Here is a 26,280-nt window from a genome sequence, read left to right on the forward strand (position 1 = left end):
TCAAGGATCTGTATTAGGTCCTTTACTTTTTAGTCTTTATATTAATGATCTTCCACAACACTGTTGTGTTGATATTGTAGACAAATTGTAGTTGACATACAATTACATGCTGATGACACTGTTTTGTACACGCATGCAAAAAATGCTCTAGCAATAGTGAAATTAATAGGGCTGCAACAACTAATCGATAAAATCGATTATAATCGATTATGAAAATCGTTGTCAACGAATGTCATTATCGATTAGTTGGTCTGATTACGTCACGGGGATTGTTTACATGGAACATGCGCTTCTTACATGCGCTTCACGAGGCGCACATGCAGTCTCTCTCCCTCGCCGCTCTACCCTGTCTCGCGCGCGCAACACGGAAAGGTTTGGAGCATATTATCTTCTGTCTCGCATGCGCACTCTTGATTCCGTGAGTTTGAACTAATTTGCGGGCATCAGGAAACCGCTATCAATATGCAGCATACACGAAAATCAGTCACCTTTCGGCAAATTCGCCGTTTTGAAACCAAAATAGGTGACCTACGTTAATCGTGTATACTTTATGAAGCCATACTATAGTATAATGTGAGATAGAAATGTATATTTAAGTCATTAAATTCAAGTTAACCTAAGCTTTTCCCTCCACTGCGGCTGTCAGTCATTCTCTATGCGGTGTTCAAACAGCGCGTCGCGTTACAACAGTTAACATGATGATCTCTTTCCAAGATGATTCAATGTTGTTATTATTATAACTGATCCGTAGATAAAGGTCTATTATGGTTTTTCTATCTTGCTAGACTTTTATTGCTGTAACTTAATCACTTTCTACTGAGTGTCTGTTAGATCACAACACTATAGTAGACTCGGCGCAGTATAATTGTTCTGCACGTGCACAGTAGCCTAACTGAAATTTAAAACTGTTAAAAGAAAAGGCTTAATAAACTATTGCAAAGATACTGTATAATACACAGTCAATATGTCTTTCTCTTTCCTTGGTGCTTTTAACTTTAATGCGGCGGACACTGAAGAGCTGCGCGCCGCCCTGTGACTCCGTGTTGCTTCAAGCGCATCATTCAGCGCTCGCGATGCGCATAAGCACTTTGTGCAGCTCTTTCATAATCATGTCATAATACTTTTGCGCAATGAAAGCTTATTAATAGCCTTTCTTGTTCTGTCCTATCTATTATATTTTGCTTCCTCACTAAACAGCTATGCTTTACATTTAAAACAGTTGTGCATCTGATTTTTACGATGTTTTTCATGAATGTATAACAACAATACAAAGAGCAATGTGTACGTTTTACCAGAGTTAGTGCTACACTTATTGTCTCTTATTTGTTCCCCACTAAGGAATGTTTTTTTCACTAAATGTTCAGATTTTATAAAATTATTGTGCACTTGTGATATTTCTAGGCTAAGTTTTGCTGAGTCCACTAATCTAGTTTACAATAGCATTTTTGTCATAGGTTATGGTCATATATATTTTTTTTATTTGTTGTTTTTCTTTATAATGAAGTTGTCTGTATTAAGTAGATTGTTTAACACACAAAAGAGTGTGGTTTTTAGGGTTTTATTTTGTTATAATAAACCAAAAAATGGAATATAATTTTTTATCCGATTAATCGATTAATCGAAAAAATAATCGTCCGATTAATCGATTATCAAAATAATCGTTAGTTGCAGCCCTAGAAATTAACTTATGCCATGCAAGGTGTTGTTGAATGGCTTGAATAATCTTGTCTTACCTTAAATATAGTAAGACAATTATTCTTTAGTAAAAATAAGGGGCAGACTTAAACTGCAGATATTTTCATTAAAAATGAATCAATTGACATAGTAACTTAATTTAAATATCTTGGAGTCATTTTAGATTAAAATTTTAATTTTAAGAAACACATTAAGAAAATGACAAAAACTATAAAATGCAATTTGGCAAACTTTAGACAGGATAGATTGTTCCTCCCTATGGATGTAGCCAAAATTGTTATGCATGCTTTAATTTTTTCACATATCTCATATTGTATCACCTGTTGGGGACGAGCCAGTGAGTCTGCCATTAGACCTCTAGAATCATTACACAAGCAAGCCATAAAAACACTTGATAAAAAGCCATTTGGTGTCACCATTGCAAGATCCTAGAGAAACATCATTTATTGACTTTTGAAAATTTTAGATTTTGATACATTCGTCAAATTCGTACGAATTGGTCGTGAGATAGCGTAGGCCAGACAGGATTTCAACATTGTTAAACTTCTTTTCAGAAGTGGCTGAAAGTGGACAGAAGAGACGAATTAAAACACCAGGGGCCCTATCTCGCACCCGGCGCAATTGATTTTATACCCTGACGCATTTATTATTCCTATTTTGCACCTGCACAAAGCGGATTTTTTCCTCCACAGACGCATGTCGGTAACTAGGGAATAAACTTGCGCTCCCTGAGCGGGTCGGCGCAAAAAGGAGACATGTTTTCGCGCAAACAATCCCTGGTGCTATTTTGAAGTTCCAGAAAATTGCGCCAATGACCAGAGAAAACTGGTCTTAAGTCAGTGGCGCGTTGCGCGTACATTCAGATGCTATTTTAAACGTGCATGCTTGGCCATATGACAGAGAACAACGCGCATACACTGTAGATGATTCTCTCATCAACACAGATGCATTTTACTTTTTGCAAATGATACATTATTCTAAGGAAAAATATTAAAACACGAGGGAAATCATTGTTGTGTTCATGATGATGGGAAAAATAGGCATAAAGCTTACACATTTACCCAAATTATTATATGCATGTTTAACCGAAGCTAATTTGGGTGTGTTTGTCCCATCCCCAATGTCACTTCTCTTCTTTTACGGCCCTGACGAGAACAATCTCCTCGTCTGTGAACCGATTGAAGTGCGCCTGGTAAATGCGCCGTTATAATAATATTGCGCCATGGAACAAGCGCACCTCGTTCATCATGATCTTAAATGGAATGTGATATGACGCTCTGATTGGTTTGTTTCCCGTTACGCCCAAACCACACCTATGAATAATGAAGCTACTTCAAACCAACCCTTTTTAAAGACCAACCTCTTTTTAACCCCTTGTGTCCGGCGCAAGAGTCATTTATCCCGCCAGTAAAATAGCAACAGCGCCAAGACCCGCCCACAAAGTAGCTTGATACTTGCATTTCAGATCGTTAAAATAGGGCCCCGGGTGTAAACGAGAATGTGTCTTCCTCGTCTTCCACTTGCGATCAATCATCTTTATACCAGGAGTAAACTGGTTCTGATATCATCAGAAAGAAGCAAACCATCACGTAATGCAACATCTGCTCAACAGTATTACTGTACATTTATAATGTTTTATTATTATTTAATCAATTAGTAATAGATTCATATTTGACTATAATTGTACAAAGGTTGCTTCAGTGTCTATCCAAACATACAAATGTGTGTGTACACATTGCATACATGTATAAATGGCCTAGTATATCTAGCAGTCGATGAACAGAATAAAGAGTGTTTTATGTTCCTGATGAACTTCACTAAGTTATCTTTTCTTTGTAATTTATTTCTCAGTTCATCCTATCCTCTCTTATGTTTATCAGTTTAAATAGAGGACTATATAACCATATCGGTTAAGTTAATACCCAGTAATTAAAATAAGTAGTATGTGCATGCAGATCAGGACTGTAATAAAGTGCTCCTCATGTCATAATGAATGCACTGGCACTGAAAAGGGATGTTGTTTTTACAGCAAAATGCAAATTCGCTCATAGATTTGTCATATTTTGGATCCAAACACACACATAATGGTTTGCAGACTGAGGGCAGAGATGAATGGCTCTTTCATTTCTTCTGCGTGGTTGTGCTGTATGTGTGGATGGATTGAACTGCATGATTGAGTCGCAAAAAACTACAAAAGGCGTTCATGAAACTCTTGATGTTCTGAATTCCATTGTGGAGAGAAAACAAATAGTGCATAAACAGATTTTAAGTGAACCGATGTGATATAGGAATGAAGAAAACTTCAGTATTAGAATACAGCAAACATGAACTTCTTCCCAAGAAAAAAATACATTGGTAAGACAAGTCTTTTTTTAGTTAAATGCTGACACAGTGGCTTTACAGGCTTTCTGCATGTTGTTAGATTTTGTAACATCTCACCAACATTCGACTTGAAGCGTTGCTGAGAAATCTAACAGGTTGGGTCAATTCAGGTTCGCTTCCAAGCCCGCTTGGACGCCTCTAGAAATTTGATATGGGATTGAGGCATTAAAACCTCATTTGATTTCCTAATCCTTAATAGTTATAATAGTGTAACAGCGTATTATTTGAACAAACATGCTCTGTGAAATGCAGCAGCAATCAAGTGTCACATTCATCACTATTAATAGTAATACACATTTTTTTTCCGTATTACTTGCAGATCTCTTGCAGAAGACCTGCAAGACTACTGCAACAAAATGTAAATGACTGCATAAACGCCTGTGAAATTACTTTCATGCATGTTTGAAATATTAATACTGTCATTAATTTATTATTACTCATAATAATCGATGTGTGTGTGTGTGTGCTTAGATATCCTTTTGTAATAAAACCTGGTATAAGATTGTTTTAGGGGTTTAGATCAGGTCTTGTGGCGCTGGAGTCTCTCACATGCAGGGAAACACCCTGAACCGATGACCACAGCGCAACACACACACATACACACATTCACATTTATGGAGGATTTATTTGCATGTCTTTGTGAACTCACACACACTCAAACATGCACACAGGCTTTTCCCTGGCCTGGCATGTCACCATTTTGAAAATAACACCCTTAAATATTTCAGAACACGTAATGCTCATGCCTGTGGACTGAGCCGGTTCTTGTTCTCACATTCACAGGAGATACTCATAACAAAGGCCACAGTCTTTGGAGAGACGAAAAGCTCATTTAATCCTGTAACAAGCTGTGCTCGAGTCACACCAGCACCTGTGTGAAACTACATGCTAAACATGCACTAATGCACATGACCTGTTGTGCTGTCTGCATGTGACCAGACCGGGCACCATGCTGGATATTAATACACTGGGGGGAAAAATCATGAAATCATGACAACATATGTTTTTCTATTACTTTAACTCATCAAAATAATTGAACCCTTTTTTTTTAGCTATACAAGATTAATTATAGGCAATATTATTATTATTATTTTTTAAAATGAGATGAAATGACTTTTTATGACAATTCAATTATACTAAAAGGTTTTAAGTTGAATTAGGGGATTTTTTTTAATGTATTGTAGATATTGTAATAAAAATATATGAACGGTAAGTCATGGCAACTTGTGTTTTTAAATTACTGTAATTTATCAAAACAATTTCAACTTTTTATAAGTTATACAAGATTAAACAATCAGCTTAATATAATAAAACAACCATGTTGATTATACTTGAAATATATGACTTTTTTTTTTTTTTTTTTTTTTTTTACAAATGAGAAAGAGGAAATAAATAAATAAAGTGGCCTGTTAGACCTAATCTGCTTCACACAAATTTAAACCTCTTATGTAACCCATGTACACTCACCTAAAGGATTATTAGGAACACCATACTAATACTGTGTTTGACCCCCTTTCGCCTTAATTCTACGTGGCATTGATTCAACAAGGTGCTGAAAGCATTCTTTAGAAATGTTGGCCCATATTGATAGGATAGCATCTTGCAATTGATGGAGATTTGTGGGATGCACATCCAGGGCACGAAGCTCCCGTTCCACCACATCCCAAAGATGCTCTATTGGGTTGAGATCTGGTGACTGTGGGGGCCATTTTAGTACAGTCAACTCATTGTCATGTTCAAGAAACCAATTCGAAATGATTGGAGCTTTGTGACATGGTGCATTATCCTGCTGGAAGTAGCCATCAGAGGATGGGGACATGGTGGCCATAAAGGGATGGACATGGTCAGAAACAATGCTCAGGTAGGCCGTGGCATTTAAACGATGCCCAATTGGCACTAAGGGGCCTAAAGTGTGCCAAGAAAACATCCCCCACACCATTACACCACCACCACCAGCCTGCACAGTGGGAACAAGGCATGATGGATCCATGTTCTCATTCTGTTTACGCCAAATTCTGACACTACATTCCCATTCTCCTCTGAACTCTCGCATCAACAAGGCGTTTTCGCCCACAGGACTGCCGCATACTGGATGTTCATTCTTTGTAAACCCTAGAAATGGTTGTGTGTGAAAATCCCAGTAACTGAGCAGATTGTGAAACACTCAGACACCAACAACCATGCCACGCTCAAAATTGCTTAAATCACCTTTCTTTCCCATTCTGACATTCAGTTTGGAGTTCAGGAGATCGTCTTGACCAGGACCACACCCCTAAATGCATTGAAGCAACTGCCATGTGATTGGTTGATTAGATAATTGCATTAATGAGAAATTGAACAGATGTTCCTAATAATCCTTTAGGTGAGTGTATAACGCCATTACTGATCATTATTGATAAATATGTCGACATGTTTGAATGATTTAGTGGTAAGTCCTGAATGATCTGAATTTATCACTCTGTGGCTATTATTAATTAAAAGCATTTTTTGTGAGACATTTGCATGTGCAGATCTCTTTTCTATGGACTTCATTCTTTGGTTGACAATCCATCTCAAGTGGTCTAAAGGGTTTTTTTTTTTTTTTTGAGTGATTATCTTAAGCCATCTTTGTGTCATTGCAAACTCTCAGATTCTTACAGAAACCTCTACAGTATATGGTAGCTCAGGATTAAAAAATATAAAATAAAATAAAAATAGTGGTTTTATAACACCAATACATAAACGGTAATCCAAGAAGCAACTAAGTTTACCATTTTTGGAGCACTTGAAATGACCCAGAAAGGAAAAGGTGAAAACAGACATTGACGCATTAAAAGACATTTTGTTCGACCAGCATCTCCTGCACACATGGAGCAACACATGTCCTGTTGGGATGAAGGCAGACTGGTAAAACAGGAGCTGTCTTTTTTAGAAGCAAGTTGTTAAACTTGGATTGCCCCTTTTATTCAACTGCATGCATACAAAGCTTTCTTCTTTATAGTACCTCATAAACTGACCCTTTTTATTTAGCCTTTTCAGGATGAAGCTGAACCAACATTTGGCCACCCCCTCCCCAGCCACCTTCACATTATTACCCCCCACACAACTGAAAGACTAAAACAACTGATCCCTGACCAGAAGCCAACATCCACCAGAGAATCAGACGAGAACTGAACTTCAGGCATGAACTTCAGCCTGACAAAACTTCTCAATTTGTTTAATTGTGGTCAAAGAGTACGATGCAGAACCCCCATGCATCCGTGTTAGTGCAGCAGTGTTAGCAAACCATACACTTTGTTGAAGTAAATCACTTTGCATAGTAACAAAGCTTGGCCCTGAAGGGTTTCTGATGTGAAGGTCTACAAAACATCCAGCTATAACCACCAGTCAAAAATGAGAAAACTAAATTAACTACTGTATCAACTGAAGCATGCAGACTAGAAGAGTTATTAACAACTTTTCTACAGCAACAGATCGGGTTAAGGCCATTGCACACGGAGTCCAAAATTTTCGTATGCGTTTTTTCATATTCATGATTCAGTGGCTCTGAATTGTCAAAACACCAAAGAAACTGCTTGCCAAGGATATGAAAAACGCAGAAAATCGAACCCGATTCGATTTTTTTTTATGATGGACGAAAGTTTGGAGGCAGTGTGCAAGCGTGATTGACATAACGTGAGTATTTATTTTTTAACGTGCGAAAATTTCGGACGCGAAATTTCGGACTCAGTGTGCAAGGGCCTTTATGCTGTGTTCACACCGGACGCGAATAGCGCGTCAAATTCGTGCCTGACGCGTCTAGTTTGACGATTGACCACTTTGTGTTAATTCGCGTGTCAAGAGTGAAACTGACGCGCGTAAATTTCGCTTCAAACTTTTGTTTTTACGCGCGTCAGTTTCACTCTTGACACGCGAATTAACACAAAGTGGTCAAGCGTCAAACTAGACGCGTCAGGCACTAATTTGACGCGCGTCATCGAAATCCGTTGGCGGCCATTGTTTTTATGTCGACCGAGCATTCATCGAGAGAGTCACCACTCTGTATTTACTTTGGAGAGCAGAACAGTGGCGTGGGGATCATCATCGCTGTATATTTGTGTCCTCCGGACCCTTCTGAGGCGAACCGTTTGGCTAGTTTCACCATTTGCTCGCTCCAGGAGCTGCGCTGGATGACGGCCGCTGTCAGCGGTACTTCCGCCTGTCACGCGATCAGAGGATCACCCTCGCCCTCATCCACCTAATCTAGCTGTCATTTATTTTTGTTTTGATTATAAATAGAGCCAACTTCCAAAAGTGGTTAACCTGTCCTGTGATTTTTTTTCTCTCTCTCTTTCATGTCCAGACACCACACACATATGTTGGTTGTCTTACATCATAATACTATTTCATATAATCTAGATATGTTATAAATAACATTCAAAACAAAATGAACATGTCTCGTATATAGAAATAAAGTTTTAAGTGATAAAATATTTGCTTTGTTGTGCATAATCCCACCATGCATTTAGTCATATTACAAAACAATTTATTGAAGCATCCAGACACTTTACCACGTGAGCAAGCAGCTAGGCTCCTGATTGGTTAACACGGCGCAAATTCGCGTCTGCCGCCCGAGTTAAAAAATCTGTACTTTGGCGTGAATTTGCGGCGTCAAACGCGTGAATGCACAAATGGCACTAACTAAATCATTCGTGCGTAACGCGCTTAACGCGCCAGACACTCAATTTGAGGCGTATTCGCGTCTTCCGCGCCGCGCTTCACGCCTCATTCACGCCGCAGGAATTTTTTTGCATTGACTTAACATTGTCTTTGCATTGACTTAACATTGAAATAAATCGCGCCTGGCTCGCTATTTGCGTCCGGTGTGAACGCACCATTAGGGATACACCGATATCCAAAAATTGGCTGATAACCGATAATTCATTATATTTTAAAACCCTATAACCAATATATTGGCCGAGAGCCTGATTACAAAAACAGAAGTCCAACCATTTAAAGCCTTGTCCCAAGCACACAGTACATTTTACTGTATTTCCCAATCATTCAAGCAATTGAAAACCATCATAGTGAACAGTGTGCATCTGAAACATCTCAGCTGAAGGAAATAATCCATTATTTTCCGGCTTTAATATCGGCCAGATTTTCTTATTGGGCCAATAACTCATATGGGCCGATTCCTTAAAAATGAACATATACCGGCCGATACTGATATGTATCGCTGATATATCATGCATCCCTACTAAGGGTAATGAACTAGCAAAAGCGAACAAGTTCAAGTTTAGATGGAGAAGTAGGACTGTTGCTCCTCGGACGGTGAGAAGACACTTCAGACTATTGTAAAAGGTTTATTGTGAGGTGGGCCTTGTTGTGGGGTGCGATGTTCTTTCAAGCAGTCAGTCTGGCTATAAAATGGCATTACGGCATAGGGGCAAATTCCAGCAGGACCGTGTGAAATCCACTCAAGCGCACATACAATAAGACACACGCAGACACATGGGCTGTATTTTTCCTTCTAGTTCCCTGAGTGTGCTTTAAACGTGACGACAGACATTGCAAGAGTCAAGGACTTATTTCTTCATTGATCGGACAAAGATATGAAGTGCTCTAAGATAATCACAACTCTTACCCACTATTACATTTCAGATATTTACTATCAACTAAATAACTTGGATCTTTTTAAGTGGCATTCAAATAACATTATAAATGTGGAGAATTTCCATATTGAATGAACTTGCCAAAGGATTTTCCTGTGACAATCAAGAGGAAAAAGTGAAGCAGAAAAACCCCTAATCCTCCCATTCTCTCCTGGTTTCTGTCCCATCGGGCTCCCTAATCCTTTAATTGAGTTCATTGTATTCATAATTAAATAATTAAAGACATCCATTAAGGTCAAAATGATGCTTAGAGACTCTGAGCAAACACACACACACACACACGAGAGAGATTACTTAACTTAAAGCCTGTGTATGTATATATATTTATAAATAATGCATTAGAAAAGTGTTTTAATGAATTAATTATACTTTGTAATGCACATTATATAGCATTGTATGGTATCATGAATAATTGTAACCACAGTTATAATACTTATTGATTCCCTGTTACACATTTAGAAAGTATAAGAATCTGCAAATATACTGCATTTTAACTTGCAATTATTTATGAAAAGACATATTACATTACAATGTACATTATTTCTCTGCATTATTTAAAACTAGAGTGTGGGCATTATTCATATTTGTATATATTTTATTTCATTACCATATACACATAATCAGGATAATGATATAATATTTTACGTGTGTCATAGTTTTACCACCTTTTTCAGCATACAATTAAAGGTTATACTGCGTTTAAATGCCCTGGGCCTGTATTTATATGTTCATCTTTGACTGTTTCAACCAAATATGAAACATTTAGCTACAGAACTGAAATGTGCTTTAAATGTTTCACTACAATTTGCAGTCATCGCAACGAATTTGCAATAAGACAACGACTGCTTATAACTGTTGTCATCGTCATCACTAATTACTAAGCATCTATCGCAATGGCCGTATTCAGAAATATTAATATTATGCAAAAGTATCAGCATGTTATCATCATCAGTAAATTTGGGTCTGGCCTTTGGAAAGTTAACAAAAGTACCATTTAATCCAGTTAGCACATGACATGATGCTGAGCACACACACACACACACACACGAACACGTGCAGACCCATCACACTTACACTGCAGGCTCGTGCTGTTGCTCCATGAGAAGGACTCGAGTGCAGGGAAGAAGGAGCTGGCTTTCCTGAGCATGCATGAACTCTGAGCGCTCACGTCGAACAGGGGTCTGGCCCCGACCCCGAGAGCCTCCACACAGTCAAACATCACGTCCAGTCTTCAACAGCAACTCAAACGCTGAGTCTCAAGCTGCGGATCCAGCAGACGATGAGCAACAGCTCAAACACAGTCCCCCCAGTCTAGTCTGACACGGCTGCCCAACGCGATCAATCACAATAGAAAGTCTCGAGCACTTGAGACTTCTGTTTCAGGTGTAGCCGTCACTCTAGCCAACTGGTTTTCTCTCGGTAACGGGATCTGCTGTGTTGTGTTCTCTCCGTCGAGTCAAACGGCTCCAGCGCTGGTCTGCAGTGATCATCACCTCTCTGCTGTCTGAGTTCATGAGCTTTATCAAACTGTCAGGGCTCTCAAGTGTCAGCTAACATGAGTCTCCACAACCCTCAGCCGCCCCAGCTTTAGCTCAGCCCACAACACAGGGCGAGGGAGGGAGAGCGAGGGAGGGAGGCGGGTGCTTTTGTGGTTGGCTGAAAGACGAAAACTTTCCCTTCCATTTTCTGCTGGAGCAATCTGTCAGCCTGCATCATATTTTATACCTTTGCAAATGAAAACAAACAACATGACCTCCTCTCACTCCCTCTATCGATCAATCTTCCTGCACTCTTCCTTTGAAATACTTCGCCTTCTTTTTCTCTCGTTCATGCGAAAGTGTTGATAATCACATGGGCTGTGGAACTGAATTGAAGAATGCCTTTTAAATTACACTTCCTGAATAGATTCTGATTGGAATACAACAAGTTAAAGTCTCCCTGTGGAGAAAATCAAGTTTATATGTCTGTGTGGTGTTTTTAATATGCTTTAAGACAAATCAAGTCATTGCTTAAAACTGCAGTGAACCAAAGACAGTCTCAAAAACACGGATTGAAATCGCTGGTGTTTCTGACGTCACAAACTACTTTGTAACCAATCAGATCAACGTGTGATCGTCAACCAGTGGATCTCTGAGCTGAGGGAGTGGAGGCGGGGCTCATTTGCATATGCATAGAACCGTGTTTACTAAATGAGGCAAGGGTGTCGAGTTACTTTCTAGGAAAAAACTTTTAAATATGTATTTTGGTGATCAAGGATGAGTTTTAAGGGATAAACTTATTGACTACAGGGGGACTTTAAATGAAATTGAACCCTTATGTTTAAGTTAGTCAAAAAGCCTTTTATGAAAGTTTTTTTAAAAAAAGATTTTAAAACATTCAAGTTGTATATGGTTTTGTGATGTTACGGAAATCGTAAAAATTACTGTAATATCGATACAAGGAGCCACTTCTTTAATTTTGACTTTTATCCAAAAACATTTTAAACAAAATACACAAAAACAAAGAAAAAACATTTAAGATTTTCTTGTATTTATATGTTAGTACATGTAAATATATGTGTGACATACTATGCTGAAATTCACATTAATAACTTTTCACTCAAGTATATTCTAATAATATAATTTGTAAAGAAACAATTTGTATTTTGTATGTGTATTTATTCTTGGATCTTTGGGTCTTAATATCATCCTATATTGTAGTTTTTTTTCCAGTTCAAAAATTTGATCTCTAAACAAATATACACAACGATTTAATTAATAATTGGTCTCAATATAGGCATAAATACAATAGAGGGAATGCGTGTGACGTCACCGTCGAAAAACATGAATGCCGCGAAAAACAAACAATACATATAAAGTGGGAAAGAGCTTAGCGATTGACTGTACAACTAGATTTGAAAATATATTTTTACAGACTGCTATAGAAAGAGGAGCAAATGGATCGAAACAACTGGACTCCAGTCAGCGAAAGGTGGATTTGCAGTTATCATTTTGTGTCAATATGCTGAATTTAGCTGTAAAACCATCCCCATATATTTTGTATTGTTATATATATTAACAACTCATCAGTTAAATATTTATCATTGCATATTCTGCATTATTGGATGTTTTTTAATAAACACTGACCAAAAAAGAAACTATAAAGTTTTAGGGCTGGACGATATGATATATATAGGCTATATATGACACTGATATGTAAATGTACTTTAAGTAGTAAAAATAAAAGTAAAGATGTTCAATAATGATGGAAAAAAATTGTTGTCACCATTTCTGAAACAAGCTTGCAATTAGGCAATATAGCTACACATCATGCTTATCCTTACTATATGTTAATAACTATGTTTGGCAGTAAACACGATTAATTTATGGTGTAATTCTGAACCTCTTGGCTTGCCATAATCCAAACGTATATTACACACGGTGCGTTTCCTATGCATGTAAAAACAAATTTTCGCGTATAAATTGCACGATAAACACACTGCGTGCGAGACGCATTTAGTTGATGTATCTATGGCAACCAAAAGTCACTGGTGAGACAAACGTGCAACGAACGGACGGTCAAATTACGTTTTGGCAGGGGAAAACTGATCAGAAAATGTAATGAAAACGTAACAGAAGTTGTAGAAATGTAGTGGAGTAGAAAGTAGAATAATTGCTGCAAAATGTAACGAAGTAAAAGTAAAAAGTATGCACTATTTATTCTACTTAAGTAAAGTAAAGATACGTGAAAAATATACTTAAGTAAAGTAACAAAGTATTTGTACTTCGTTACATTCCACCACTGGCATTATTGGATGTTTTTTAATAAACACTGACCAAAAAAGAAACTATAAAGTTTTAGGGCTGGACGATATGATATATGTAGGCTATATATGACACTGATATAAGCGATCACCTGGATTTAGACCTATATATTGTATTTATATATGGCGTTCACAGGCAAATTTGCTTTATGTTTAGGTCTATTTCGCTTTTATTTCCCCGGTGTCGAAATCAGGCAAACAATATCCATGGATCACTGGATCTTTAGTAAATTGTAAGGAACACTATATTGAATCCAACATTTAGTTTAAATTGATAAAATTGTTCGTTTAAGTCGCATTTTCTCAGTTTCCCCTATTAAATCCAGTCATGAAGCAGATCTTTTGCCACCAGTGTTGTGCAAGTTACTTCCAAACTGTAATACATTAGGTATTACTTGTTACTGTTATTTAAAAGTAATTCATTACCTTACAATATTACTGTCCCAGAATTGTAATGCGTTACATTACTCATGTATTACTTTTGAGTTACTTTCACCAAAATAACTAAGTAGAACTTAACTTTTGGGCTGTAACGATATGCAATATGAAACCGAAATCGCGATTCGCCACACGACTCAGATCAACGAACCTACAGAATCGCGACACACTTCTTTCTTTTTTACTCGTTACATGTTCAGTGAGGCTTGTATTACAGTTGTATTACAGTGTATTGTCTGTTTTGTTTTGTGGTGTAGGTCTACGTATTTTATAATGTTAACTTCAAATACTACTAATAGCCTAATTTAAAGATAAGGTAGCATTGGATATGGACGGTAAGGAGAATAACGCTGGAGTTGGAAGAGGTGTGTCGCGATTCTGTAGGTTCGTGGATGTGGCGAATCGCGATTTCGGTTTCATATTGCATATCGTTAGAAGCCCCAAAGTTAAGTTCTACTTCTGTAGTTATTTTGGTGAAAGTAACTCAAAAGCATACATGAGTAATGTAACGCATTACAATTCTGAGACAGTAATATTGTAAGGTAATGAATTACTTTTAAATAACAGTAACAAGTAATACCTAATGTATTACAGTTGTGGAAGTAACTTGCACAACACTGCAGCTATAACAATTCAAATATCCATATACCTAAAAAAAAATTCCATCTGCAGTATTTCAGATCGCATTCTCCCTCTTCTACTGTTCACTTCCCGTCCTTTCTCAATTAAAGCCTAGTTCACACTACATGATTTGAAAATGTTGGGCTGAACTGTGCAGTTCACATTACATGACTTGCTCTCAGTGAAATCATGAGTGTTCAAGTTGTTTAGCTGTTCACACCACACAACACAACGTGATTGATCCACAACAGGAGGTAACTCACTACACGAGTTAACAACGCACTGCATAGAGATACAACCACGATCGGATGATAAGAGCATATCATTTGTGACTCAATGAGAGCTGTTTCAGTACTATAGTACGGTGTAAATCCTGAAAATAATCAAACAAATAACGAGTTGACAACAACACGATTCTATCTGGTCTAGAAACCATGTTTTGTAACGAAAAACCACGCAATAAAACGAACCAGAAATGACGCGAAACTACAGAGAAGAACATAACACGCGAATATGGACGTCAGACAGAAACTAGTGCTGCACACTGTTTGCTCGACGATCTGCTCTGAGAAAAAAAATGCAAAAAAGAAAAAGTAAGATTTACCTGGTGTCCTCAACCCATGCGTTGCTATGATTGGCTGTACTCATGACATCACTGAGATTGAGTCGCGCGACTGCTCGAGATATCTAGCAGGCTAGATATTTTTCTGAGCTCGGTGACCTGTCTGCGAGCTGTCTTTGGTGCGTTGTTGGCTCTTTCACACTAACGGATTGGCGAGCGTTAATCGTCCGCTAATCGCCCGCGATTTGCACGCGATAACACCCTGACTTGTCGGCGACTCAACGATTTGCAAATCGGGCTTAAATCGGGCTTAAAATCACGTAGTGTGAACTAGGCTTAAAGTGCATCAATAAAATAAAGTGAAAGTTTTCATCCAGTTCTACAGAGAAGAAATGTGTTTTGGTTTGACTAACAGTGCGAATATACGAAGACTTTCACCACATTAAAGCGACTCGTAGCCTGTCAAAAGCTCTTCAAGCCTGTCTTTCTGTGATGTTTTGTCTGTCATCATCATCGCCCCAAACCCTCACCTCACCTCACCTCTCCTCCACGGGTTTACTACATCATCTTTATTTGGCTCTCATTTCGTCAAGTGCACCACAACTCAATGCTGTCCAGATCTGCAGTAACTCTTCCAAACCGTCGCTACTGAAATATGCCGGAATCGACGTCAACTGTCCCTGTTGACTCCGTATAACGTTTCTTTATTCTTCTAAACTTGACTTGACCCAGCCAAAGTCTGCATCAAATGTTCTTACTTTGACATGTTTTTCACAGTGTTGTGCATTATTTAGAAAGCAGTGGTAAAGGATGACCAAATCGCTTTATATTTACAGACTGTGTCAGTGAGGAAACTGTGAGTTAATGATGTTTTGTGTTGTTTTTATGTAATATCCAGACATTGCAGCTTGTAGAACAACATGTAATCTATTTATATTAAGACTCATTTTTAGTCTTTTAAAATAAGCGATTTTCCCTGATTTTCCCTGCCGCACAGCACTTTGAATCAAATGTAAGCGCTGACTCATGAGTCTCATTATAATCACATTTCCTTCAGAGGAGTGCGAGAGAAGAAGAGTGTCATGAAATTCACACAAACCCACAGCCTATATGATCCACCTTCCCTGCTTTCCCCTTTTCCTCCCCTCATTCACGAGGACTGAACTCTTAAACCCTGCCCCAGTGGGGTGCTTACTTTCCCCGTAAACTTCTGCCCTCCCTCCCTCTCTCTCTCTCTCTCTTTCTCGTTCACTCACTCTCTCTGGCGCCTGGTTCTCTATGCCTGCCTCACTCTACTCTTTGGGCCTTGTCATACATCCAGGCACGACGCAGGTGGTTTTGCTTTGCCGACGCAGTTTTCATTTTCATGCCCTGAATTGGTTGTTTAAATGGCAAATGCATTTGCGCCTATTTGTGCGCAAATTCCTCCATGTAAATAGCGAATCCGCCATTATGCGAGCGCAACTGGCTTTTAAAGGCAATGGGAGAAGAAATTCTGAAATTCACCAATTACTCATTAAGAGAATATGGACAACCCTTTAAGACCATGCGCCGGGAGCGCTGACCATTTTTCCCCGTCGTTAAACTAGCGAAAAGTGGATTCGCCGAGGTATGCAGCAATGCTTTTGTGAAGCCACAACACACACAACCTTGAGGCGGATGGGCTACAACAGCAGAAGACCCCACCGGGTACCACTAATCTCCACTACAAATAGGAAAAAGAGGCCACAATTTTCAAGAGCTCACCAAAATTGGACATGTTGCCTGGTCTGATGAGTCTGGATTTCTGTTGAGACATTCAGAATTTGGCGTAAACAGAATGAGAACATGGATCCATCATGCCTTGTTCCCACTGTGCAGGCTGCTGGTGGTGGTGGTGTAATGGTGTGGGGGATGTTTTCTTGGCACACGTTAGGCCCCTTAGTGCCAATTGGGCATCGTTTAAATGCCACGGCCTACCTGAGCATTGTTTCTGACCATGTCCATCCCTTTATGGCCACCATGTCCCCATCCTCTGATAGCTACTTCCAGCAGGATAATACACCATGTCACAAAGCTCGAATCATTTCAAATTGGTTTCTTGAACATGTCAATGAGTTGACTGTACTAAAATGGCCGCCAGTCTCCAGATCTCAACCCAATAGAGCATCTTTGGGATGTGGTGGAACGGGAGCTTCGTGCCCTGGATGTGCATCCCACAAATCTCCATCAACTGCAAGATGCTATCCTATCAATATGGGCCAACATTTCTAAAGAATGGTCCAATGGATCAATGTATTTAATCACGTGAAAATTCTCACCACTAACAACATATATTAGATCTCATTGAATGATTGTACTATTGTATAATTTCTAATACAGTTAAATACAGGTACTCCACAGCGACTCTAGGGGTCGCTGTTTGACAAAAACGGAATTCCTGCATAGTGTCGCTTTAATGTATAATTAATTGATCAAATTTCTTCCAACATATTTGAGGGGGAAAAAGTGTTTCATATAAAAAACAAAAAGTATTTTATATTTGAGGAAATGCAGCACAATTACACTATGTTCTACCTAAAAATAGAAATTAATCGAAACACTACATTGTAGAAAAATGTTACGCTCAAAACTTTTTTCTTCTTCTAATATTTGTGTTTTATCAATATCTGTTCATGTTTATATAGTCTATACACATCTTACATACATTTTGGCAATGAAGAGACTATTAAAAAATGTTTCAGCCAATTTACAATGTACACAATACATGACGTCATTTTTGTACAAAAAAAAGTTTTTCGAAATGCATTTTCACTAAAATGAAACAAAAACACCCATGCTTTTCTTTCTCCTGCCTTCCCATTCTGTAGACATCTGTTAATCCGCACGTACGTTACCCCCTATTTCACCCCATACCTTTGCTCTCTCTGCCTCAACATTTTCACCTGTCTTTCAACACGTCCCCCTCCTTCTCTTGCTTTTCTCATTCTCTCATTCTCAGTCTCTCTCTCTCTCTCTCTCTCTCTCTCACACACACACACACACACACACACACTCCTCAGTGACACACAGCAGGGAGCAGCACTGCACAGTCTCAGCCAGCTCTGTTCTCTCCACACCTTGAGGCAATTACACCCCCCTTCAAACACACACACACACACACGCAGGCCAAGGCTGCAGAAAGGAAAGGGGAATGCAGACAGGAAAAGGTGCCCCATTCTGTCTCTTTCTCTCTGTCTCTTTCTCAGGCCTTCCTGCTTTTCATCGATCTGCCAATCATTCCTGTCCATCTGTGCCACTGCTCCCTTTCTAACTTTTTATTTTTTTGTATATTGTCTCTGTCTTTGTCCATTGGCGTCAGTAGCTCAGGCTCTTGCAGAATCACGTATGTGTAACTGCCGAGCACTAGCGTCATGGGATGCCCAGACAGACCGAACAAACCCTGCTCTGTTCAAACGACTCGCTCTTCTTCCAGCGAGGAACATAAACCTGGACCTCATCATTTGTGGCTGGAGCTACGCAGCGTTTGGGTTTGGATTTCTGACTGCATGTGTGCTGGATTTGCTTGTATTGGAATGTGTGGTTCCTTGGGGGTCTGTAGTGTGTGTGTGTGTGTTGTGCTGGTCATGAATTGTAATCCGACCCTAAAGGACAGTCTTCTCTGCATTACAGGGCACTTATGTACACATACAAACAATTGCAAATGTGCAATTAACTACATTTGCATTGCTAATAAATCTGCAAAAGTGCATTCAAAGGAGAAGCTGGACTATGGGTATGGGTATGGTTTACTAAACCTTTCCATAAAAGCGCCAATGGGATCTAATGACGACGCGCAACTGAAAGAACACAGATCTACACAAGCGCAGATTAGCGTAGGCCTCTGATAATCAGGTGCGGGTGATCTACTAACAGGCGCACAATGTGTTAAAGGAGTGGTTCACTTTTGAAAAAACTTTTGCTGGTAATTTACTCACCCCCATGTCATCCAAGATGTCCGTGTCTTTCTTTCTTCAGTCGAAAAGAAATTAAGGTTTTTGATGAAAACATTCCAGCATTTTTCTCCATATAATGGACTTCAGTGTAACCAAACGGTTCAAGGTCCAAAAGACAGTTTCAGAGCAAACTGTTCAAAGGGCTTTAAACGATTCCACACGATGAATAAGAGTCTTATCAAGCGAAACGCGTTCGTGACTCTCCTGTTCGAACTCGCTTATCAAAATGAACAAATCTTTTTTTCGTGCCATTTGGTTGTTTCAACGAACGAAATGAACGAATTGACTCGGAAAAAGATTCGTTCACTTCGAGTTCGAACAGGAGAGTCACGAACGCGAATCGATTCACGATCGCGAACGCGATTTTTTTAAATGAGCGATCATTTAGCTTGATAAGACCCTTATTCATTGTCTGGAATCGTTTAAAGCCCTTTGAACAGTTTGCAGTTTGCACTGAAACTGTCTTTTGGACCTTAAACCGTAATCAAAATCCTTAATTTCTTTTCGACTGAAGAATGAAAGACGTGGATTTCTTGGATGACATGGGGGTGAGTAAATTATCAGCAAATGTTCTTTTTAAAAGTGAACTACTCCTTTAAGAGATGTTTTTTTTTTGTCAAACACCAGTAAATTGACTAGCCAAAACCCTAGTAAATCCCCTTGCATGATTCATTTAAATAGTCTGCCTCAATAAATTTAGCAATGTGCAATAAGAAGCAATAAGATCAGCAAATAACTAAAATAAAGAAACATTACTGACGCAAGCTGTCAGTAAAAAATGTTATTTTCAAAGTCGTAAATAAAACAATTTACTGAAGTAAGTAAATTTACTAACAATTTCTGAGTGTAAATTTTTTCTACAGCTAATTTGGTCCCACTTTATATTAAGTGTATTTAACTAGAACGTATTTACATATTAAGGAACAATAACTGTTATGCACAATGCACTTATTGTGTTGATGTACAAGTAGCACTTGTGCTTCTACTGATGTGGATATGGATACATACATATAGATGTAATTACAGACATCATTTACAGATATAATTACATGCAGGTACATATAAGTTCAATGTAAAAACCAAGCGGAAACCTTCCTGTCTCTCTCTTGAATCCAACACGAAAGTGGCTTAAACTGCAATTCATCGTCTCGCCACTAGAGACAAAACAGAGTCAATCCCATAAACCCCCATGTTAAAATGCAGAACTTTACAGTAGAAAAAATATGTTTACAGTCTGATACAAAAAGTTGTTTTGGTTAACTGGTTAAAAGCTAATTTTGCCGTTCATGACAACTGTGAGGGGGTGATTTTTTTTTTTAACTCATCTGTTTAAATTATATTAATCCTTAAAGATCTGCATAAATTAAGGGCGTAGCCACTTGAGTGACAGATGGATCTACGCTGATGTCACTAGCCGTCTGTCTGTTAGCGTCACGTCACCTCGGCTAATCCGCCTCGCTGCACATTTTCGTTTATCCGGGAGTGACGCGTGGCCAAGATGGCGACCTACATGTGACGTCACTGACACTACGTCCATACTAAAGTCTATGGTAAAAACACAACTACTCAATAAGTGCATTGTATCAAGTGATTCATTTAATTATTATGACATAGTTATAAACAGTTAGTTACAAAGTTATATTTTTCAACAATGTTGAAATGTTCCTTTTTGGGTGACCTATTCCTGCTGTAACTGGACAAGATTCATGCACATCTCGACAAACGCTACCGGCAGAAAAGCGCTCGACTCGCTCCTGTTTTAATGTCAGTAAGTCATGCCAGCTAACTTGTGATGGGACAGTTTCCCTGCAGCATGTGCACAAGCCGGCTGATCTCTATCACCACACACTCGTCTGTCTGTCCATGTGCCTTTCTTTTTTTAAAGCTGAACAAATTAAGAAGATAATCCTGTTTAACTTTGCAATGTGAATTTTACTCAAATGAGTTTACTAGAATCCTCCATCATGCAAATAATCAATCAGTATTTCCAATATACTTCCTCTCTCTCTCTCTTTGTCACACACACACACACACCACTGGTGGTTTAAAGAATTGGGCCAAACCCCAGAAATTCCACTCCAATTCTATATAAATAAATAACGAGGCACAATGTGTAGTTTGTGCTTTCCCAGCCTCAGTCCTTCATAACCTCAGCGCTGGCCATCCTCTGCCTCGCTCTTAAAACTAGAAGAATTTGACATTTGTTTCAAATGCTACCTCTTTTTTTTCACACATTCTGCATTTATGAAACCACAAGTTCCATCAGATTCCCAAGCACATGTGCAGATAGGTTTGTTTGTGTGTGTGTGTGTGTGCATTAGAATAGATGCAATCCATTTTGTGCCCTACTACTGTATATGAGCGAGTATGTGAGATTACATACCTCAGTATGATTGATAAGTATTCCATATTGCCCAATGCATGCAATAATATTTGTTAATGAGAGAGAAAAGAACCCTTCATAAATCACATAATTAATGTCATTAAACTAATATACCATAATTGCACTTTTGTTGTTATCAAGTGTCGTTCAAGAAAAGTCTGTTGACTCGGCAGCCATATTTGCAACGCAAGTCCGAATCCCATCTATGTCAAAAACTGCATGTCGAAATCACATTTAAATAACGTATTTCAAATCAGCAACCAAATTTGACGTCTTGTAAATGTTGTTTCATATGGCGTTTAAATAATAGCTTAATAGCTTATTTTTCAGACTAGACCAGCCAATGCGAATGTGCAGCGCATCTCATGAATAAATTACTTTACCAATCAGCGATTGGGTGTTTTATTTATAAGGCGGGACTTATTCCACCGTATTGTGCTGTCCTTCTCCAATTCTGTGGTAATATTAGTGCACCGTCTTTGTATTTCTAAAGTCTTTGGTATTATGTCGCAATTTCATATTTTTGAAAATGTTACATCTCAAATTATATATTTTGCCATATTTTAATATTTTAATGTGCAGCGCATCTCATGAATAAATTACTTTACCAATCAGCGATTAGGTGTTTTATTTATAAGGCGGGACTTATTCCACCGTATTGTGCTGTCCTTCTCCCATTCTGTGGTAATATTAGTGCACCGTCTCTGTATTTCTAAAGTCTTTGGTATTATGTAGCAATTTCATATTTTTGAAAATGTTATATCTCAAATTATATATTTTGCTTTGGTGCAAATGTAATATTTTAAATATTAAAGTCCTCCTGTGGTGAAAATCCAGGTTTTAATGTTGTTTATACGTCTATGTGGTGTTTTTAATAAGCTTTAAGACAAACCATGTGTAAATTCATAAGTGGACAGCATTGCTGAGTATTTTCTCCTTAAAATTCCAGTGAACCAAAGACAGTCTCAAAAACACGGTTTGAAATCGCTGGTGTTTCTGACATCACAAACTACCTTGTAACCAATCAGCTCAACGTGTGATCGTTAATCAGTGGATCTCTGAGCTGAGTGAGTCAGTGGAGGCGGGGCTCTTTTGCATATTCATAGAAGCACGCATACTAAATGAGGCAAGAGTGTCCAGTTACATTCAAGATATTTTAAGGCATGAAGATTTTTTTTTTTTAAATATGTCATTTTGATGATCAAAGATGAGTTTTAAGGGATAAAATGATTGACTAGGGGAACTTTAAATGTCACATTTACATATTTTTTATATTCTATATTTCACAAGAACTGATTTATTGATATTTCCAATTTCTACCTACTTCTCTTCTACTTGTTGTGAATGTCAAATTTAAAATTGTAGCTGTACAGAAGTCACAGGTTTTAGGTGCAGACTAAAAGTGTGCAAACTTTACTGGACTTTACTCGGTATTCGTCCAACATTTCAGGACGTTAAATCTGAAGCTAATAAAAAAGTAAAGTGGTCTTTTATGTACAGTTAATAGAGTTACTGTCAGTACTGAGGCTGAATAATGTTTCAGCGCTGATGTCATGAGCTGGAAGAGGGAGAGTTGGGTATTTAAGGTGTCCTGAAAGGGATAGTTCACCCAAAAACTGACATTCTGTCATCATTTACTCAAGTTGTTCAAATTTACTCAGTTAAGCGTGTTGTTATTCAGATATAAACACACAGTTTAGTGGCCCATACATTTGAATCGAACCCTTGAGTACAGTGTTAAAGTGTTAGATTGGTAGAAAGTGGGTTAGATCATCATTCATATCTGCATCGCACACTTTCACGAGCTTCTGGCCTTATTTCTAAGATGATGAAGGCTTTAAAACACTCTGTTGAGAGTAATGCAAAACAATCAGCCTGTCCCGCCCATCTAGCCCATCTGTCTCTCTGTCTGTTCCCACTCTGAAAGAAGAAAGGATAGATTGAAGGATGAGTAGATGTTATCTCGTATTAATGGACGTGTGTGTGTATGAAGGCACCACATAATGAGATAATCACATGCGTACTTACAGAACCGTTGATGCAACTGCTTTACTTTTAATACGGTTGTTACTTTCTTATCATGAAAACAATAGCAGTTTGTCATGTATGATACGTCAAACATCCGCTACTTCCTGTGTGTTTTTATTGTGTTCTTAAAATTTGTTTAGGTCGATGGAGTTGTTTATGCCCTTTCACTCTTTCCTGGCTGTAAATGGACACACCGGTAAGTGTTTAGTCAAAGGATTTGAATTTGCCTGTGTGTGTGTGTTCATGTTCATATTACATTGTGTGGACCAACAAGTATAGTAAAACCTGAAATCACCTACATTGTGGGGTCCAGCCAGCGGTCCCCATGAGGAAAACAGTGTATAAATCATACTAAGTCATGTTTTTTTGAAAATGTAAAAATGCAGAATGTTTCCTGTGAGGGGTAGGTTTAGGGATAGGGGCAGGGTAAGGGGATAGATTATACAGTTTTTACAGTGTAAAAACCATTACGCCTATGGAGAGTCCCCACAAAGATCTGTGCGCCTTTGAGTGTGTGTTTGTGTGTCGGCTGGATTATTCCAGGAGGTGTTGACTGACGTGGTCTGCTTGATTCAGCAGATGTGCGTGTCTGAACACGACCAACATCAAGAAACAAACCCTGAATCACACCAGCAAACGCCACAAATTCAAATCACACTTTACTGGCAGAATCTTATCCACAAGTTTCCGAGGGGCGCTCCTGTAAAAAATAAAGTGGGTGAAACTTCCGGTGACGCGGCGGAAGTAGCATTCCAATGGTATTTTGTGTGTTAGTTAGCGAAGAGGCTAGCTGTTTTTCGGAGAATTATTTTACTATTTAAAGACGCAAATCTTTATGAGAGATGTCGTTACGGAGCTCAGGGACAACATGTGCTGCTCGCGGTTGTATGTATGACCGGACTAAACTAATTCAGTGGCTTAAACGTGATTGTTTTGAACATAAGCTGAAAACGAAATCAGAGTGATCCTGCCAACGACTGTAGTTTCCATCACCTCCCAAAAGACGACGAATCTTCCTGTGTACATTTGTTTAAATTCTTAATATTCTATAAACTCTATCAGCATGTGATTGGCTGTTCGCTACTGATGTCACACCTAAACTCAGGATCAAAGCCTGTGTTGACAGAATACCAAATGTGCCAGTTAATGTATTCAAGTAGCACATTCATTTATAATTTTGAATAAACTCCAAAGCACAATGACTAAGTGTGTATTTTTTATTTTAATTGTTTGTCAGCTCACACAACTGTCTGTCACCATGCCTTGATGAGTATTGATTATTAATAATGTTATTGTAATACTGCCAATCAACTACTGCGGAGGGTAAAGTTACTGTTATGTCACCCTTTTGAATTTCGTTGAGGTTGTGTTGTGTTCCCACATCGTTAGCTAGTTTGGATCGCTACAACTGTTGAATGAACGAATGTCAAGCATGTCAAATCGCGCTTTGTTTACTTCCAACCGGAAGTCGCGCCCACTTTTGACGCAAGGCCTCATGGGGCGTAGGAAACTTGTGGATATATTAGCCTGCTGTTCCTTATACCAGAATCATATTCATATAGGCCTACTTTTAAGTCAAAAGTTTGGAATGATTCATATTTTTGAATGACTTCTGCTCACCCAGGCTGCATTTATTTAATCAAAAATACAGTAAAACAACACTCCTGTGAATTATCATTACATTAGATAATAAAACTTATCTAAAAAAATACTTTTTACATATTAAAATAACTGTTAAATATATTGCAACATTTTCAGGATTCCTCCAGTGTTCAGTGTCACGTGATCCATCAGAAATCATTCTATTACGCTGCTCAAGACTAATTTATAATAATTATCAAAACAAACTTTGCAAATATAGTTTTTTCTGCTTAATACTTTTGTAGAAACTGTGATAGACTACCATCAAAAAGTTCAATTAAAACAAGAAAGAAATGAATTATTTTATATAACTAATACCTAACCCTAAAAAAGACTTTTATACTTTTATACTGTAAAAATTCTATTCTTTTGAACCATATTTTCATCAAAGAATGCAGTTTTCAAAAATGTTGTTGTCAACAGTAAAAATGTATTGATTTTGTGCAGCAAATCAGAATATTAGAATGATTTCTGAAGGATCATGTGACATTTGAAAACAATATGAGCAACATAAGAAAAGAAGAGATAGATGTTCTGTGCTACTGCAGACACAAGCTATTAGCATCAGAGTGTAGGTGTACATATTCTGAAAGCTACTTACACAGAGCTGCCATCTCTTTGGGGAGGTCCGCCCCAAATCGTCCAAAGAGGCTGCCATTGGCCAGGAGATCAAAGGGGGAGTGGTTTCGCATGGAGCTGAAGGCAAATGGGTAGAACCCTGTCATGTGACTCACAGGCCTCTCCCTATTGGTTGCCATTTTGATGATGGCGCTCCTCCAGCGTCCAAAGATGGGTCTATCGTTGAGATGGTGAATTATCTGTCTCTAACCACTATCTCACTTCTCACTCAGGCACTTTTATTAAATATTATTTTACTAAACGCTATGCGCCAACCGTAAATCCATAGTACACTTCTGTTGGTTCGCGTAGCACTGGTTTAGAGGGAATATGAGCTCAGCAAGTGATCCAAAATTGATGTACAATCCAACAGGTGCCTGGAAAAAACACACAAGAGGGAAAAAATAGTTTAACACACACTTGTTAATTACCTGTAACCCATTTCAGTTCACTCATTCGTTGTCAGCATGATCTAGTAGACCGCTATACACTCTTTACAACAG

General features: G+C 38.4%; 2 protein-coding genes across 8 annotated transcripts in view; one reads left to right on the forward strand and one right to left on the reverse strand.

The window, feature by feature from the left end:
* The window catches only part of znf740a (zinc finger protein 740a), a 380,822-nt gene that overhangs the window by 312,915 nt on the left and 41,627 nt on the right, over positions 1 to 26,280 (forward strand). The gene's annotated exons all lie outside the window — the stretch shown is intronic.
* rargb (retinoic acid receptor, gamma b) overlaps positions 1 to 26,280 on the reverse strand; it is a 65,208-nt gene that overhangs the window by 20,874 nt on the left and 18,054 nt on the right. For 2 of the 3 annotated variants that reach the window (XM_039663384.2, XM_039663382.2), the window contains exon 2: positions 25,761 to 26,154. In XM_039663384.2, the coding sequence (XP_039519318.2) occupies positions 25,761 to 25,917 (157 nt within the window). In that variant the 5' untranslated portion in view covers positions 25,918 to 26,154. Of the gene's footprint in view, positions 1 to 10,784; positions 11,274 to 25,760; positions 26,155 to 26,280 lie in introns of those variants that run through there. The other variant, XM_039663385.2, reaches the window with a different exon arrangement.

The sequence above is a fragment of the Pimephales promelas genome, chromosome 21 (assembly GCF_988280905.1).
Source record: "Pimephales promelas chromosome 21, fPimPro1.hap1.1, whole genome shotgun sequence".
In the NCBI taxonomy this organism is placed as follows: Eukaryota; Metazoa; Chordata; class Actinopteri; order Cypriniformes; family Leuciscidae; genus Pimephales; species Pimephales promelas.